The 13,624-nt window shown below is 44.3% G+C and overlaps 1 protein-coding gene across 11 annotated transcripts in view; it reads right to left on the reverse strand.

Moving 5' to 3' along the window:
* The window catches only part of CELF1 (CUGBP, Elav-like family member 1), a 65,424-nt gene that overhangs the window by 6,213 nt on the left and 45,587 nt on the right, over positions 1–13,624 (reverse strand). For 5 of the 11 annotated variants that reach the window (XM_005870836.2, XM_014543390.1, XM_014543393.1 and 2 more), the window contains 9 exons: positions 12,414–12,548; positions 11,390–11,469; positions 10,880–11,041; positions 8,420–8,495; positions 6,850–6,978; positions 6,404–6,514; positions 4,451–4,636; positions 2,660–2,803; positions 229–2,134 (listed from right to left, as the gene is read on the reverse strand). In XM_005870836.2, the coding sequence (XP_005870898.1) occupies positions 2,007–2,134; positions 2,660–2,803; positions 4,451–4,636; positions 6,404–6,514; positions 6,850–6,978; positions 8,420–8,495; positions 10,880–11,041; positions 11,390–11,469; positions 12,414–12,548 (1,151 nt within the window). In that variant the 3' untranslated portion in view covers positions 229–2,006. Of the gene's footprint in view, positions 1–228; positions 2,135–2,659; positions 2,804–4,450; positions 4,637–6,336; positions 6,515–6,849; positions 6,979–8,419; positions 8,496–10,879; positions 11,042–11,389; positions 11,470–12,413; positions 12,549–13,624 lie in introns of those variants that run through there. The other 6 variants (XM_014543387.1, XM_014543384.1, XM_014543388.1 and 3 more) reach the window with 6 other exon arrangements.

Raw genomic sequence — 13,624 nt, forward strand, 5'->3', positions numbered from 1 at the left:
TCTCAGAGGGGAGCACGCTCAGTAGGGCTTGCTGTCATTCTTCGAACGTTTGAGCTGCACTTTAAGCCGCTTCATGCCAATCTGAAAGCCGTTCATGGACTGGATGGCAGCTTGAGCAGAAACAGGATTGTCGTAACTTACAAAACCTGTGTGTCCAAGCAGAAACCTAGGTGAGGGACATAACCAGGCAAAGACATTCTCAGTCCTCCTTATGCAAGAGATCACCCAGTGCGCAGAATTCAAGTTTACGTGGTTCAGCTTAAGAAGTATGTTCACGTTTCTTAGAGGACAACAGACCCAAGTTATCATTATGAGAAGGGAACAGCTGTCCCAGCTTCAGTGGGATAACCAAATATCTGTACAACAGCAAGATGGTCAATCCCTGTCTGTCACCCAAATGGACAGCATGACAAGGAGAGAGTCCCCACCCAACTTATTAGCAAACCAACCCTTTGATCTCATCTCTGCTGCTAGGGGTCAGGACTGATGTTTGTTAAATTTAAGATCCCAGGGACCCAGTCACTGGCCTGGACTAAAAGTCATATCCTAACAGGGCTGCCTGGGCCCAAGTGCACTTCCCAACAGCATGTCCTTCCTGGCTCTCCACCCCCAGCATTTCTTGGAGCAGAGGCAGAGCCCGGAGGCTGGGGAGATCACAGGCAAGAGCTGGAGTAAGACCGTGGGAGGCAGCAGGGAGCTAACTATAAGCACGTGGACAAAAATGAACATGATAATACTGAGGTAAATAAACACTAAATCCATATGGAGGCTGTAAACGTCCTGTTGTCTCCTCTGTCCCCAAGAGAAGAAGACAGGGCTGGAGTGGTTAGAAGACGGGACTGCCTTGATGAAAATACTACATCTGGGACACCTCAACCAAGGAGGCAAGCATGCGTTTCTTAGTCCTTTTAAGTACCAAGTGCTGGCTGGCCTCTGGCAAATGAAGTACTCTGGCTCGAAGGGACCTTCTGATGCAGGTGCACCAAGAAGCAGGCTCCTCTGCCCCAACTAGATGGCTTTTGATCACTCTGCTCAGGGAAGTGCCCCCTCAGCCAGGTACTGTAAGCCCCTCTTGGTTCTGCCCTCATGATAAAACAGTGGCTTGGGATGAAATGACACTCCTTGCTGTGGTCAACTACAAAGAAGGAAACCAGTGTGTCTCCCTAGACACTCTGTAAGAAATGGGCCCTGGTCTAATGATCTGTTGAAATAAACTAAAACTGACCTGAGCGGCTGCTTCTTTCTAACAGCCCCCAAGCCTGGCAAGGCCAACCCAACACCAGTGGCTGGCTGGAACAGCTGGTAATGGGTGGTGTCTCCCTGCTTTTTGCATACGTCAGGCTAATTTAATGGGTGTTTTATTTCCAGAGAATTGTTAGCCCCTTCTTGGGAAAGAGGGGCAGAAACCCTGGACAAAATCTCAGTGCTTCCATAGAAGCAGCTATAGGAGAGTTCCCGCTGACACCTGCAGGGCAGTGGACATCAAGTCCCTCTCTCTCCTCAAAGCCAACCCCATCAGCTCCACCCTCCCATCCCCAGCTCTTGGACAGCAGCTCTCATTTCATCCACTCTCAAACTCAGGGAGATTCTGGGGGTCAATTTTTGGTTTCATTCAGTCCTCTCTCAGGGTAGTTCTGGACAAGTTCTGATCTTCTTTAATGTTTCTCCATTCCCTCTCCTCCCCCAGGGTGGTTTGATGTTGGTCCTTCTCAACATATACTGGTTACAAACACAGCAAACTTTAAATAAAGAAAAAAGAAACTCAGAATATGGCACCTAAACTCCAAAGTAAAACACTGGAAACCAAAGCACAAACTTGTCCTCTGTACGAAGCGAAACTCCCACAGAAGGCAGTAGCCGAGTCTTCAGGGCAAGCTGTGCCTGCGAGAGTGGCAGGGATCAGGGTCCAGGGCTGTCAACACACAGCCTTAGGGCTTCGAATCATTAAGGGTGCTCCTCCCCAACTTACCAGAAGACCCTCACTCCAGTCTCAGAGGGGAGCACGCTCAGTAGGGCTTGCTGTCATTCTTCGAACGTTTGAGCTGCACTTTAAGCCGCTTCATGCCAATCTGAAAGCCGTTCATGGACTGGATGGCAGCTTGAGCAGAAACAGGATTGTCGTAACTTACAAAACCTGTGTGTCCAAGCAGAAACCTAGGTGAGGGACATAACCAGGCAAAGACATTCTCAGTCCTCCTTATGCAAGAGAGATACCTTATGAGCTTAGCCTCAAATCCCAATTTTCCTCAGCAGGAAAAAGAATTCTGGAAATTATATTACATAAACTTAAATTAGGTTCCTAAACAGTACCACTTTGACAACGACATGGTACTTTTAAGTATTTTGGTCAAGCCATTTTCCATACATTGCTTTATCTTATCCTCTGGAGAGACAGTGTGGGCAGAAATCATTGAGCCCATTACAGAAGTGGGGGGGGGGGGGGGGGGGGGACTGGGAGGGAAACAGGCTCAAAAAGAGGTCACGTAATCTGCTGAAGGCTGAGTTAAACAATAACCCAAACTCCATCCCAGGTTTCTGCTATCAGCCCCTTCCCTTTCTTTTTCAGTGGTAAAAGTACTTATCAGCCCCCAACACACACACACACACACACACACACACACACACACACACACACACAACAGAAAAGAAACCAACATACCAAAACACTTGCTCAGGTTTGTCTGCTTATCTATAAAAACCTTGGCAGACACAACATTCCCAAAGGGCATAAACATCTGCAGCAGGTCCTGATCTCCAAATTCCTGGGGCAGGTGGTAGATGAACAGGTTGGCTCCCTCTGGACCTTCAAGACATCCATTGATTAAAAAGATATCAGTGTGAAGCATGCTTATCCTCCCCTCCCCCACCCAATAAAACCATCCGAACCCCAACAAACAGATTCATTCATTCATTTGGAGAACTAAACAGATTCTCCAAATACTAAGCGGGGAACTGAAGGGCATTCACTGAAACAGGTCCCTTCCCTCATGTTTAGCTATGCTCTGTGTCTTACTGAGGGATGTGAGAATTTGACCTTGAAGGAGGAAGGTGTGCAGAGACAATAAAATAGGCAGACTTGCGTGTGGAGGATAAAACCAGAGACTAGATGCTTGTAGAAAAATACAGAAAAGGAGGAGGAAAAAAATTATAAACACAACAGGTTTCAAAATTGTGCCTAGAAACTGCAGGGATGGCAAATACATTGAGGCAGCAAGTGTGGGGGGGGGGGGTGACTACAAAGGGACATGAGGAAATTTCTGGGGGTGATAGAATGTTCTACTGTGATGGTGGTTACATGACTGTATGCATTCATCAAAGCTCATAGAGCTATCTTACAAAAAAGGTGAATTTTACCTTATGTCACTTGTGCTTCAGTAAAAAGAAATTACTTTTTAAACTATGATTAACACTGAGCTCAAAAATAGAATATGCTTTCCTCTTCTAACTACTCAACGATTTTCTAACCAAAAAAGAGTTTCATTACAACCACAGTGCAGCCAATTCTCTAGCCACTCTGGCCTCCCTGATGTTGTCAAACACATTAAAGAACCTTGCTGCCTCAGGGCCTTTGCACTTGCTGTTCCTCTGTCCCCATCACTCTGTCTTCCTCTGCTTAAATGGCAACTTAGAGAAAACTTCTCTGAACATTCCATATAAAATGCTGTGTTCCCGGCACTCCCCATCCCCTTTCCCATCCATCATTTGGAATACCCTGTGTTCTTACTGGTTTATTGTCTGCCTGCATAGTTCCACCAGTTCCCCTATTATTACATTCTAGGGCACATAAGTGCCTGATTCAGAGCGGGAGAGGATGCTGCTATGGCAAGAGAGAATACTTATCTTTTTCCCACATTAGTGCTTCAACCTTGCCAGCTCCTGCTTATAATCCAAATACAAGCAGAGAGGTGTCAGCAGGGCTTTCTGGTCATATAAACCACCTCAGGCCCCTTACTGCCGAGAAAGCCTCTCCTGAACTTAATACCATCAGAACACATACTTCCCACTGCATCAACACATGGGCCCTAACGCTCTGTCCCATCAGCGTTCAGTCTGTCCTCACTTAGGAAAAGCACAGATCAGAAAGTGAGAAAAACACCAAATGCTAAAGCTAAAAGGAACACCTACCCAGCAGATACCCTTTGACAGATTTATAACCCACAGGGAAGGCTTCCTAATTGCCAAATGTGTCGGACACAGTAAGGTCGGTGTATTTCTTCATCTAAAATGGCAGCCCCAACCCAGAAGGGTGCACAGAGGTTCTAATCTGAGTCACATCCAGAAAACATTCCAAAAGCAGGTCACATTTAGGAGTTTCTCAGCCCATCTTCGACACCATCAAAGAGAAGGGGTGGTCGGACCACCTGAAGGACTCTGAGCCTTCGCCTGCCGTTCAGTTCTGGTGCAGATGGAGAAACCACCCCGCCCGACCCCAGCCACCCTTTGCACTCACCTTCCTTCTGGCTTCCAGCAGCACCAATACTCTGCTGTGTCAACAGATTCTGGTTGTACAGAGTGGGGAGCGCCGCGGCGGCATACTGCTGGATCCCCGAGTAGGCCTGCGTGAGGGCCTCCATGGTGCTCCCAGTGCCATTGGAAAGGCCACTGCTGCCAAGGCCACCATTTAAAGCAGCCATTCCTTGGTTGGGGCAGACAACAGAATTAACAGTATTGGAAAGACTCAACTGATGCCAAAGAAAAATTCCAAAGTCCTCCCTTTCATCTTGCTCCTAGTTTCACCCTGAGGCGGAATATCCATGAGTGGTCAGACTTCAGGACACTCACCAGAGCTCATTGCTAATGGGGACATTAAAAAATGCCACACCCAGATGTGGCTCTCCCCATTACCTTCTTCCAATATGTGCAAGAAGTGACACCTTTTACACGACTTGCCCCATTTTCTCTAGCTTACCTGCCACTTTCTCACACAGAGCTGGAACCTGGTAAACAGGAGTCCCAGGATTGGGGACAAAAGGGGACACATGTGCTCTATGAAAAGATGTAGGTAAACTCTATCATTAGCAATAGCAGTGACATTATGGAGTACTAGAGGCCTGGTGCATGGGATTTGTGCACTGGTGGGGGCATGGCCTGTGGGGATCGGCCTGCTATGGGAGGGCTGCTCATCCCGGTCAGCTGAGCGGCTGTGGACCTGCTCTCTGAGCTGGCATCTTCCGTGGAGTTGGAGCACTCGCCTTCCCATGGGACCTGGTCGGGGCCAGGCCCAGGGACAATAGCACTGAGAGGCGGCGGAGTAGGCCTCAGTCCCGCAGCAGTGGCAGTGCTGCGTGGTCTGCGGGCGTCTGGAGAAGGCGGCAGGGAGTGAGGAGGAGGAGGAGGCCGCAGCAGGGAGTGAGGAGGAGCCTGGCGCGAGAAGGCCATGATTGCAGCCCGGGTTCCTACCCATCGGCCCGGGGTTCGCAGCAGGAGCAACCGCTCATCCCGGTCAGCCAAGAGGCACTCCCACTGTGGTAGCGCACTGACCACCAGGGGGCAGCTCCTGCATTGAGCGTCTGTCCCCTGATGGTCAGTGTGTGTCATAGTGACTGGTCGACTGGTTGTTCCGCCGTTCGGTCACTGGGCTTTTATTACATAGGATATTCTACATGCCAGACTCTGTACTGAGCAATGTGCTCACACTTTACCTGTGTTCTCATCTGACTTCTTAATAACCCTCAAAGTATCCTATCCCCATGTCATAGATGAAGAAAATGACCTTGAAGCCTGGCTGGTATGGTTCAGTGGTTGAGCATCAACCCATGCACCAAGAGGTTTCCTGGGCACATGCCCAGGTTGTGGGCTCAATCCCCAGTATGGGGAGTGTAGGAGGCAGCCAATCAATGTTTCTCTCTCATCATTGATGTTTCTCTCTCTTTCTCTCTCTGCCCCCCACCTCTCTGAAATCAATAAACATATTTTTTTAAAAAAAAGAAAAGAAAATGACTTTGGAAAGGTGGTCAAAAGTTATAGCTGGTTAGTGGTAGAGGTGGGATTTAACTCATGATTATTATTTTTTAAAAGATTTTGAGAGAGTTGACCTAGCTGGTTTGGCTCAATGGACAGAACGCTGGCCTGTGGACTCAAGGGTCCTGGGTTCGATTCTGGTCGGGGGCACATGCCTGGGTTGTGGGCTCGATCCTCACATAGATGTGAGCAATACATTGATCAGCTGCCTCCTGCATGCCCATTACCAGGGATTAAGCCCACAACCCTGACAGAGGATTGAACCTGCAACCTTTTGATGCACAGATGATGCCTAACTGAGCCACCCCAGCAAGGGCAACTCATAATTATCTTTTGGTTCACTGGGCTACTCAATCATTCTAACAGTACCCTTACCAGGGTTGTTTATAATGTGCTACCTGCACAAAGGAAGGCCTGATGACATCCATGGGCTGCCTCTCACCTGCCAACGAGCTGACATTGAGGCCTGCTGTTGCTCCAGCTAATGTCTGCAAGGCTCCAAGGGAGGCGATGGGGTTGACAGAGTTGCTACTGCTGGAGCTCGGTGAAGACCCTGCGACAAGAAATCCACGACTTAAACTCAAGCCAACACTTGCCTTCTGAGCAGGAACCAAAGCCCAAGAATGGTACTACTTAAGCATTCTCTTAGAAAAAAGTTTTCAGTTACTAATTTTGATAACTGTTCCTGCTGGACATAAAAACAAATGATTACAAGAAATTTAAAAATTATCAGATGTGTCTCAAGTTTGAAGATGGCATTTGAAAATTTGTTGTTCATCATCTGTCCCCTTTGGAAATGGGTATTAACTGCTCTCAGAATGACGTGCCCCTCTCTTAGGGTTCTGCCCAAGGCACACAAGGGCCCACTGGCCCCTGCTACATGCTTACCTGAACTGGTGAGTACGCTGAGGGGACTGCTGGACGTAGTGAGAGCGTTGGTACCACTCGGTGTGCTCTGAGCAGCACTAGCAGCAGCAGCTAGGGCAGCCAAATTCTGTAACTGCATTGCATTTAACCCTGCAACATCCAAAGCAAGAGATCAGCGAGCAGATAAGAGTGCCTCCTTATCTGCTCCTGGAACAACAGCTCACACCAATGGAAGGCTAGTTCCAAAGAGGAAATATTCTAGATAAGCCTTACAAGCAAGGTTACAGGGCTCCAAAAAGATTCAGATATCCTTCAACTCATTAAGAAACTTGATACCATTTCCTCAGAGAAGAGGTATCTAATCCAATAGCATACCACCCCAAGTGAGTATTACTAGTAACAAAAGGATGGGCAATCAGGAATCCAAGAAAGGGGGTTGGTCAGTGGTCTACTATGGGCTCAGGTGTCCAAGAGGACAACAATGCCCACACCTGTGGCATCGAATGGGACTGCATCTGAGCCCCTCACTCAGACTTCACAGGGGATGTGCTCTTTGAAATGGAGGTGAATAAGCAGAAAATGTAGCAGAGACCCAGAAAGGAAGGAACGACAGGGGAGAATACATGTGAGAACAGCAAGAGGACAAAGAATAAAAAAAAACCACACCACCACTTGAATAGCAGATTAATCATCAGAAGAGAGAAAAAAACAGAGGGAAAAACTTCCAAGTAGAACCTGGACAACAATTAAAAGGAGAAGAAACTTGAACTGCACTGACAATGTGTTGCAAACCATTTAGATGATGGAAAGGCAGAAGGGTGGAGGGAAGAATTAATGAGAATAAAAACAACACAGATTTACAATCTAGCAACTTTCTCAGTCCTTGGGACAAAGTGAACCACTATCAAAATTTTTCATATAAATGCAGTTCACCTAAGACCACCCCAATTTCAAATGCACTTGCCTAGCCTTATCCCACAGCCAAAGGGGAGGGGCAGCTCCTGTCCCCCACCCCCACTAAGTATTCTGATGGAACCTGCCTCGGGTTTGTCTATGGAGCTCTATTTTGTTATAAACTCCGGTGTTTGTCAATTAAGTTTTCCATGCACGTTAACCGCAACAAAAGGTAATTCACCTATGAAATAAATGTATAAGACACAGAGGCAAACTAACTGCCTGGATTCTAGCAACTTCAGGGTAAGCTATTTGAATTAAAGTATTTCTTAGGCTTTTCTTCAGTCACTGGAAAAGTCACTTTATTGTGGAAATAAAGGGTTCCTGCAACTTTCTCCTGATTAAAATGGCCTCAGGTAGTCAGCTGGTGCTAACAACTCTTTTCTATCTTCTTCCTCAACAGACGCTTAAAAGTAGTGGGGAGCAGTAGACAACTCCAGAACAATCTGGCATAAATGACTAATAGAGTCACCTTCTAGAGACAAGGCAGTTGAATCCTGTGACGTTCATTTTAGGTCAGGTTTACGTGAGTGGAAAATAGTTTTTTTCTGCACAAACGGTGCAAACTCTCAGACTGCTGTTAGCTGGGTCTGATGGCCTGGCTGCTGCTGCTCCTCCACAGCAGTGAGACACTTACCTCCCATTGGATGGAGGCTGCTCAGGGTGTTGAGGTTCCCAGAGGAGGCAGTCTGCTGAAGGAGCTGCAAATAAAGCTAGACATTACACCAAAAAACAGAACAAGAGTGAGAGTGAGGGCTGGTTCTGCATCTGGGATAACTCTACAGCACAGCAAAGCGAGAGTGCAGAGGCCCCCAGAGAGAAGAATGTTGAAGACAAGAACCCAAGCCAACACAACAGAAACATAAGGCTTATGACAGCACAATACAATACAACACAGCTAAAGCCCTGGACCAGAAGACAGTAATGCTCATTGAGTTCTGAGCCAAGCTCAAGTGCTTGGCGACAGAATGCAGCACAGCAGAGAACAGAAGTAGAGCAGGGAACTAAGCTCAACTCAAGCAGCTCTGTAATCGACTGCGGTGAGTGTCTGTGGGTGGATGCCTGCCATTTCTATTTCCATCTGGATACCCAATTTCTATTTCAATTATTTTAAATATAAAATCTCACTATTTCAGGGTATTTCTTAGTGTCACACTTTATCAGCCACAACAGATCCATGTCTAGATCAACCTCTCCCATGCTACACATCCATCGAGCCCAGTTATCTACTCCCCTCGAAATTGGTCTTTACTGTTGCAGATGACCGAATGACTGATGAAGCAGTCCTTATCAGTTCAGTGTACATACTCTTTCAATGGATGTCCATAATAAATGTAACAAGAGGACCTGTCCATGAGCTTATGGATCTCCATGACCTTGATCTTCTTTTGTATCATAGTAAACTATAATCTTCACCTAATCAACCTGCTGAAAACATTTGCTCCATTCAAATGCAATCACTGTTCATTATGAACAATTGGTATTCTTGTTTCTAGATCCTTTATTCAACCTGTTGTCCATTCCCACAAGCATCTGATTTGGTTTCTCTATCATGGATCCCTTTAATCCACGGGTCTCAGGAGATCTACAAACCTCCAGAAACAGAATGAGGGGGGAAAAAACGACAAAAAAACCCCAAAACCACATACACATGATTTGTATCAGGTTCTCAAAGGGGTCCACAATACCACAAAAATTAAAAACCACCACTCTGATCCAATAGAGATCAGGTTCAATCCACATACTCCAGAAAAAACTCATAATGAATGATGATGCACTATCACTTACACAGCCCATTAGCACCCATGCCTTCATTTTTGTCTTCTTAAATCCTTGGGCAATGTGTTCAGTCCCAGCTGGTGGACTGTGCATATTGTATTTGTCCCCTTTATTTCTGCCCTAAATGAGAATAGCTCTTAGGGAGGGGATCACACCTAAATTAAAGAGACCATAGTTCTCACCATAAACCACCATGTACTTGCTGGATTGGCAACGAGAACAGGATGGGGACTGCTCCCTGAAAAAAAGGCTCTAAACTCTCTAAGGAGTTAATGTGTATCATGGAGATCATTTTCAAAGAATTCTCATTTTGGCAGAAGACTAAAATTTCTCTGAATTTTCTAAACTTTTAAGCACTAAGAAACAATTTGATCTATTGAAATAGAACAACCATCTTCACTTTTGGACTTCAGAGAAACTGGGATTTCTTCTAACATATTAGAAGTATGGAGACAGGAGGCATCAAATTAGTCAAAATTCAGTACTGGGGGCAGAAATCATTGTCTTTGCTGTTTCCATAGAGAATAATCTTTGAAAGGATGAGGAATGGATGACTTATTATCTTATGTGTATATTTTTTGACTATCCATATACATCTAGTGGTCTCACCATTTATTTTCCTTCATTGGTAGATTTACAGATGACCTTTTCATTCTGATTTACCGATGGCACAGTTTTAATTATGTTGTCTTGTCTGCATTCCTTTAAAGGTTTAAACAGTGCAAATCTCCTGTGATATTGCAGACCTAGTAAATCTTAATAATAAAGTGGAGCCTGCCCCTCTTTTGGACTATATAACTTAAACTCAACAAGAGATCAAATTAAAAGAAATCTATTTACAACACAGCAAACTCAAATATATGGACATTATTTCATAATGTCCATGCCTGATCTCTCAATCAGCAGAAAGAAACATTTATCCTACTCTTCAGGGAGAATCAACAAGGTATTTAATGATGCCTTCTACACCCGATAGAAAGAGATATAGAAAAAGCTATTTTGTAATTAAGATTCCCTCAGGAATTTTATTCCCTAGGGGGTAGGGACATAAGATGTTTCTAAAAAAATTTTTTATCAGAAAATTATGGTTTCACTTCAACTCAACATATAACCAAAACCCTCAAGATATAACCAAAGATGTGTGACCAGAGAGAGAGAGAAAATAACATGACTTAAAGAACACTTCATTGCCTGAATTTTTACATAAAATTTCAATGTGTTAAAAGTTGTGAATGCTATTGTGTCTGTTTGCTGGGGATAGCAGAAGAAACAGCTGGGAGCTTGCACAGTCTGCAGAAAGCAAACCACAAAGACTCACTGCTAAATACTGGGGTCCAAGAGTATTGAGACCAGCAAGGTTTCCCCACACAGAGGCTGCGCTGATTTGCTGCATCTGCTGCTGAAGCTGCTGGGCCATTCTCTTCTGCTCTTTGTCCTTCTGTGTATCAGCAAATTTTACCACCATGGGGGATGAGCAACCCTATGAAAACACCAAAACCAAAGGGTCAAATTCCTCCTTCTGGGTGAAGGAAAAATCCTCCTTTCTAGTGACACACAGGCTGCATTCTAATTTCATTCGCTGCCAAATGACTCTCTTCCTAATACATGCAAAAGACAATTTAAAAGGGCAACTAGTTCCAATATATTAATTTTAACTTTCATTTAATAACATCCAATCTGTTAAAGAAATCATCAGTTTTTAACTTTTAAGACGTTTGGCCTGCTTAACTTTTAGAACCACCATATGTTATACATGATACTGGGCTTTGAAGCCCAAAGTCCTAGCACTCTCAGGCTAAGGAATTCCCCCTTGCATTCATCTCCCTACCTCCATGGTCTGTGCTTGGTGCATTGCCTTGATAGCTGTCTGTGCCATGGCTCTTGTTGTAAAAGTCACAAATGCACAACCTGGTAAAAGAAGGGTCAATAACTCATTCATCCGCTTACTTACTTATAGACATTAACTGAGCACTTAACTATGAGCAAGTACCATGCTAGCAATACGTATAGACATGGTTCCTGCCTTCAGAGTTTCATGAAGAGAGAACTATGTTACACCAGAGTGGTAAATGCTATAACGAAAACCCAGGGAAGCAGAAATAAGAAACAAAGTGCTTAAAAGATAAAGGAGGATTCATAGCATCAAGTTCCTCCTGTGAAGAAAGTGTTTCCATTTTAACATCAAGAACCACTCCAAGCATAAAAGAGAGAATTTTAATACATGATACTGAAGAACAGAATATAAACTCCTTAAGGATGTTGGGAGAATACAAAAGGGATCAAATTAAGGAAGAGTTGTGATAGGACCTATACATACAACTTCTAGCCCAACTTCTCCATCATGACAGAGCCATATTGGCTAGGGATTACTGGTTTCCACTGGTCAGATTAAAAAAACAACTCCAAATTCAAAATAAGCATCTTTTAAAATTTTATATATACAGAGAGAGAAACATCAATTTATTGTTCCACTTATGTATGCATTAATTGGCTGATTCTTGTATGTACCCGAACTGGGGATCAAACCTGCAATCTTAACATATCAGGACAATACTCTTACCAAGTGAGCTACACAGGCCAGGGGCAAGATAAGTATCTTTTTTTTTTTAAAAAAATATATTTTTATTGATTTCAGAGAGGGAGAGAGAGACAGAAACATCAATGATGACAGAGAATCACTGATTGGCTGCCTTCTGCACGCTCCCTAATGGGGATCGAGCCCACAACCCAGGCATGTGCCCTTGACTGGAATTGAACCTGGGACCCTCCAGTCCGTAGGCCAACTTTCTATCCACTGAGCTAAACCAGCCAAGTACAAGATGAGCGTCTTTAAAGTTAAAAAATGTACCCACCTCGGCTCAGTCCATCAGGTCCCCGCAATATCCGACATTCTTCAATCTGTCCAAATGAAGAGAACATGACTCGGATGTCATTTTCAGTGCACTTCTTGGAAATCATACCAATAAACAGCTTCCTGTCTTCCACTGCTAAGAGAATAAAACACAGAAGGCTTGAACATTATTACTACTAGAGATAGTAGAGCACAGACTCTGGAGTCAAGACCACTTGGGTTTGAAACCTGGCTCTAGTGCATTTATACCATATTTCACAGATTATAAGATGTACCTTTCCCCCCCATAAGTTAGCACCTCCTCTTATAAACAATGGTATCTTAAAAATATCACTGAAAGCACTTAGATGAAAAGAAATAGCTTTATGAGCTTGTGAAAGTTACTTAACCATTCTGTGCCTGTTTCCTCATCTGACTGGTAGGGAAATGGGGTTTACCTCAAAGGTAGCTGTAGGTATGAAAAGCACAGTACTTAGGTTCTTGCCTAGCACTCAGTAATATTTGCTCTTACTAGCAATACTACTATGCTAAAGAATGAGTTTGCACATTTAATTAATATGGTAAGAAAAACAGGACACACCTTACAGAGAGGCTAACTACATCCACTTTCCTTTTCTGACTATCCTCTTGAGGACTAAGTTCTCCTTCCTAATTTGTTCATTTTCCCTCTTCACTTCTACCCATAAGAAATTATATTGATCAAAGATATTCCAGTTCACTATAAAAAGTTCTTGTAATGTTTCCCTATCAACTCTGTTTATCTCAGTTATCTGCCATACTTATTTTAAAGAAAAAAAAGACATTTTAGATGACATTAGAGCAATGAACCACTATCTTATACAATACACCAAAAATCAACTAAAATGGCCCTGGCTGGTTTGGCTCAGTGGATAGAGCGTTGGCCTGCGGACTGAAGGGTCCCAGTTTCGATTCCAGTCAAGGGCACATGCCTGGTTGCAGCCTCAATCCCTAGTGTGGAGCATGCAGGAGGCAGCCGATCAGTGATTCTCTCTCATCACTGATGGTTCTAGCTCTCTCTCCTTCTCCCTTCCTCTCTGAAATCAATAAAAAAATATATTTTTTTAAATTAACTATAATGGATTAGACTTGAAAACATAAAACTCCTGGAAGAAAACCATACTTGGTAAGTTCCTTGACATCAGTTCTGGCAATGACTTTTTTTGGATCTGACTCCAAAAGTAAGGGCAACAA

The sequence above is a fragment of the Myotis brandtii genome, unplaced genomic scaffold (genome assembly GCF_000412655.1).
Source record: "Myotis brandtii unplaced genomic scaffold, ASM41265v1 scaffold324, whole genome shotgun sequence".
NCBI classification, from domain to species: Eukaryota; Metazoa; Chordata; class Mammalia; order Chiroptera; family Vespertilionidae; genus Myotis; species Myotis brandtii.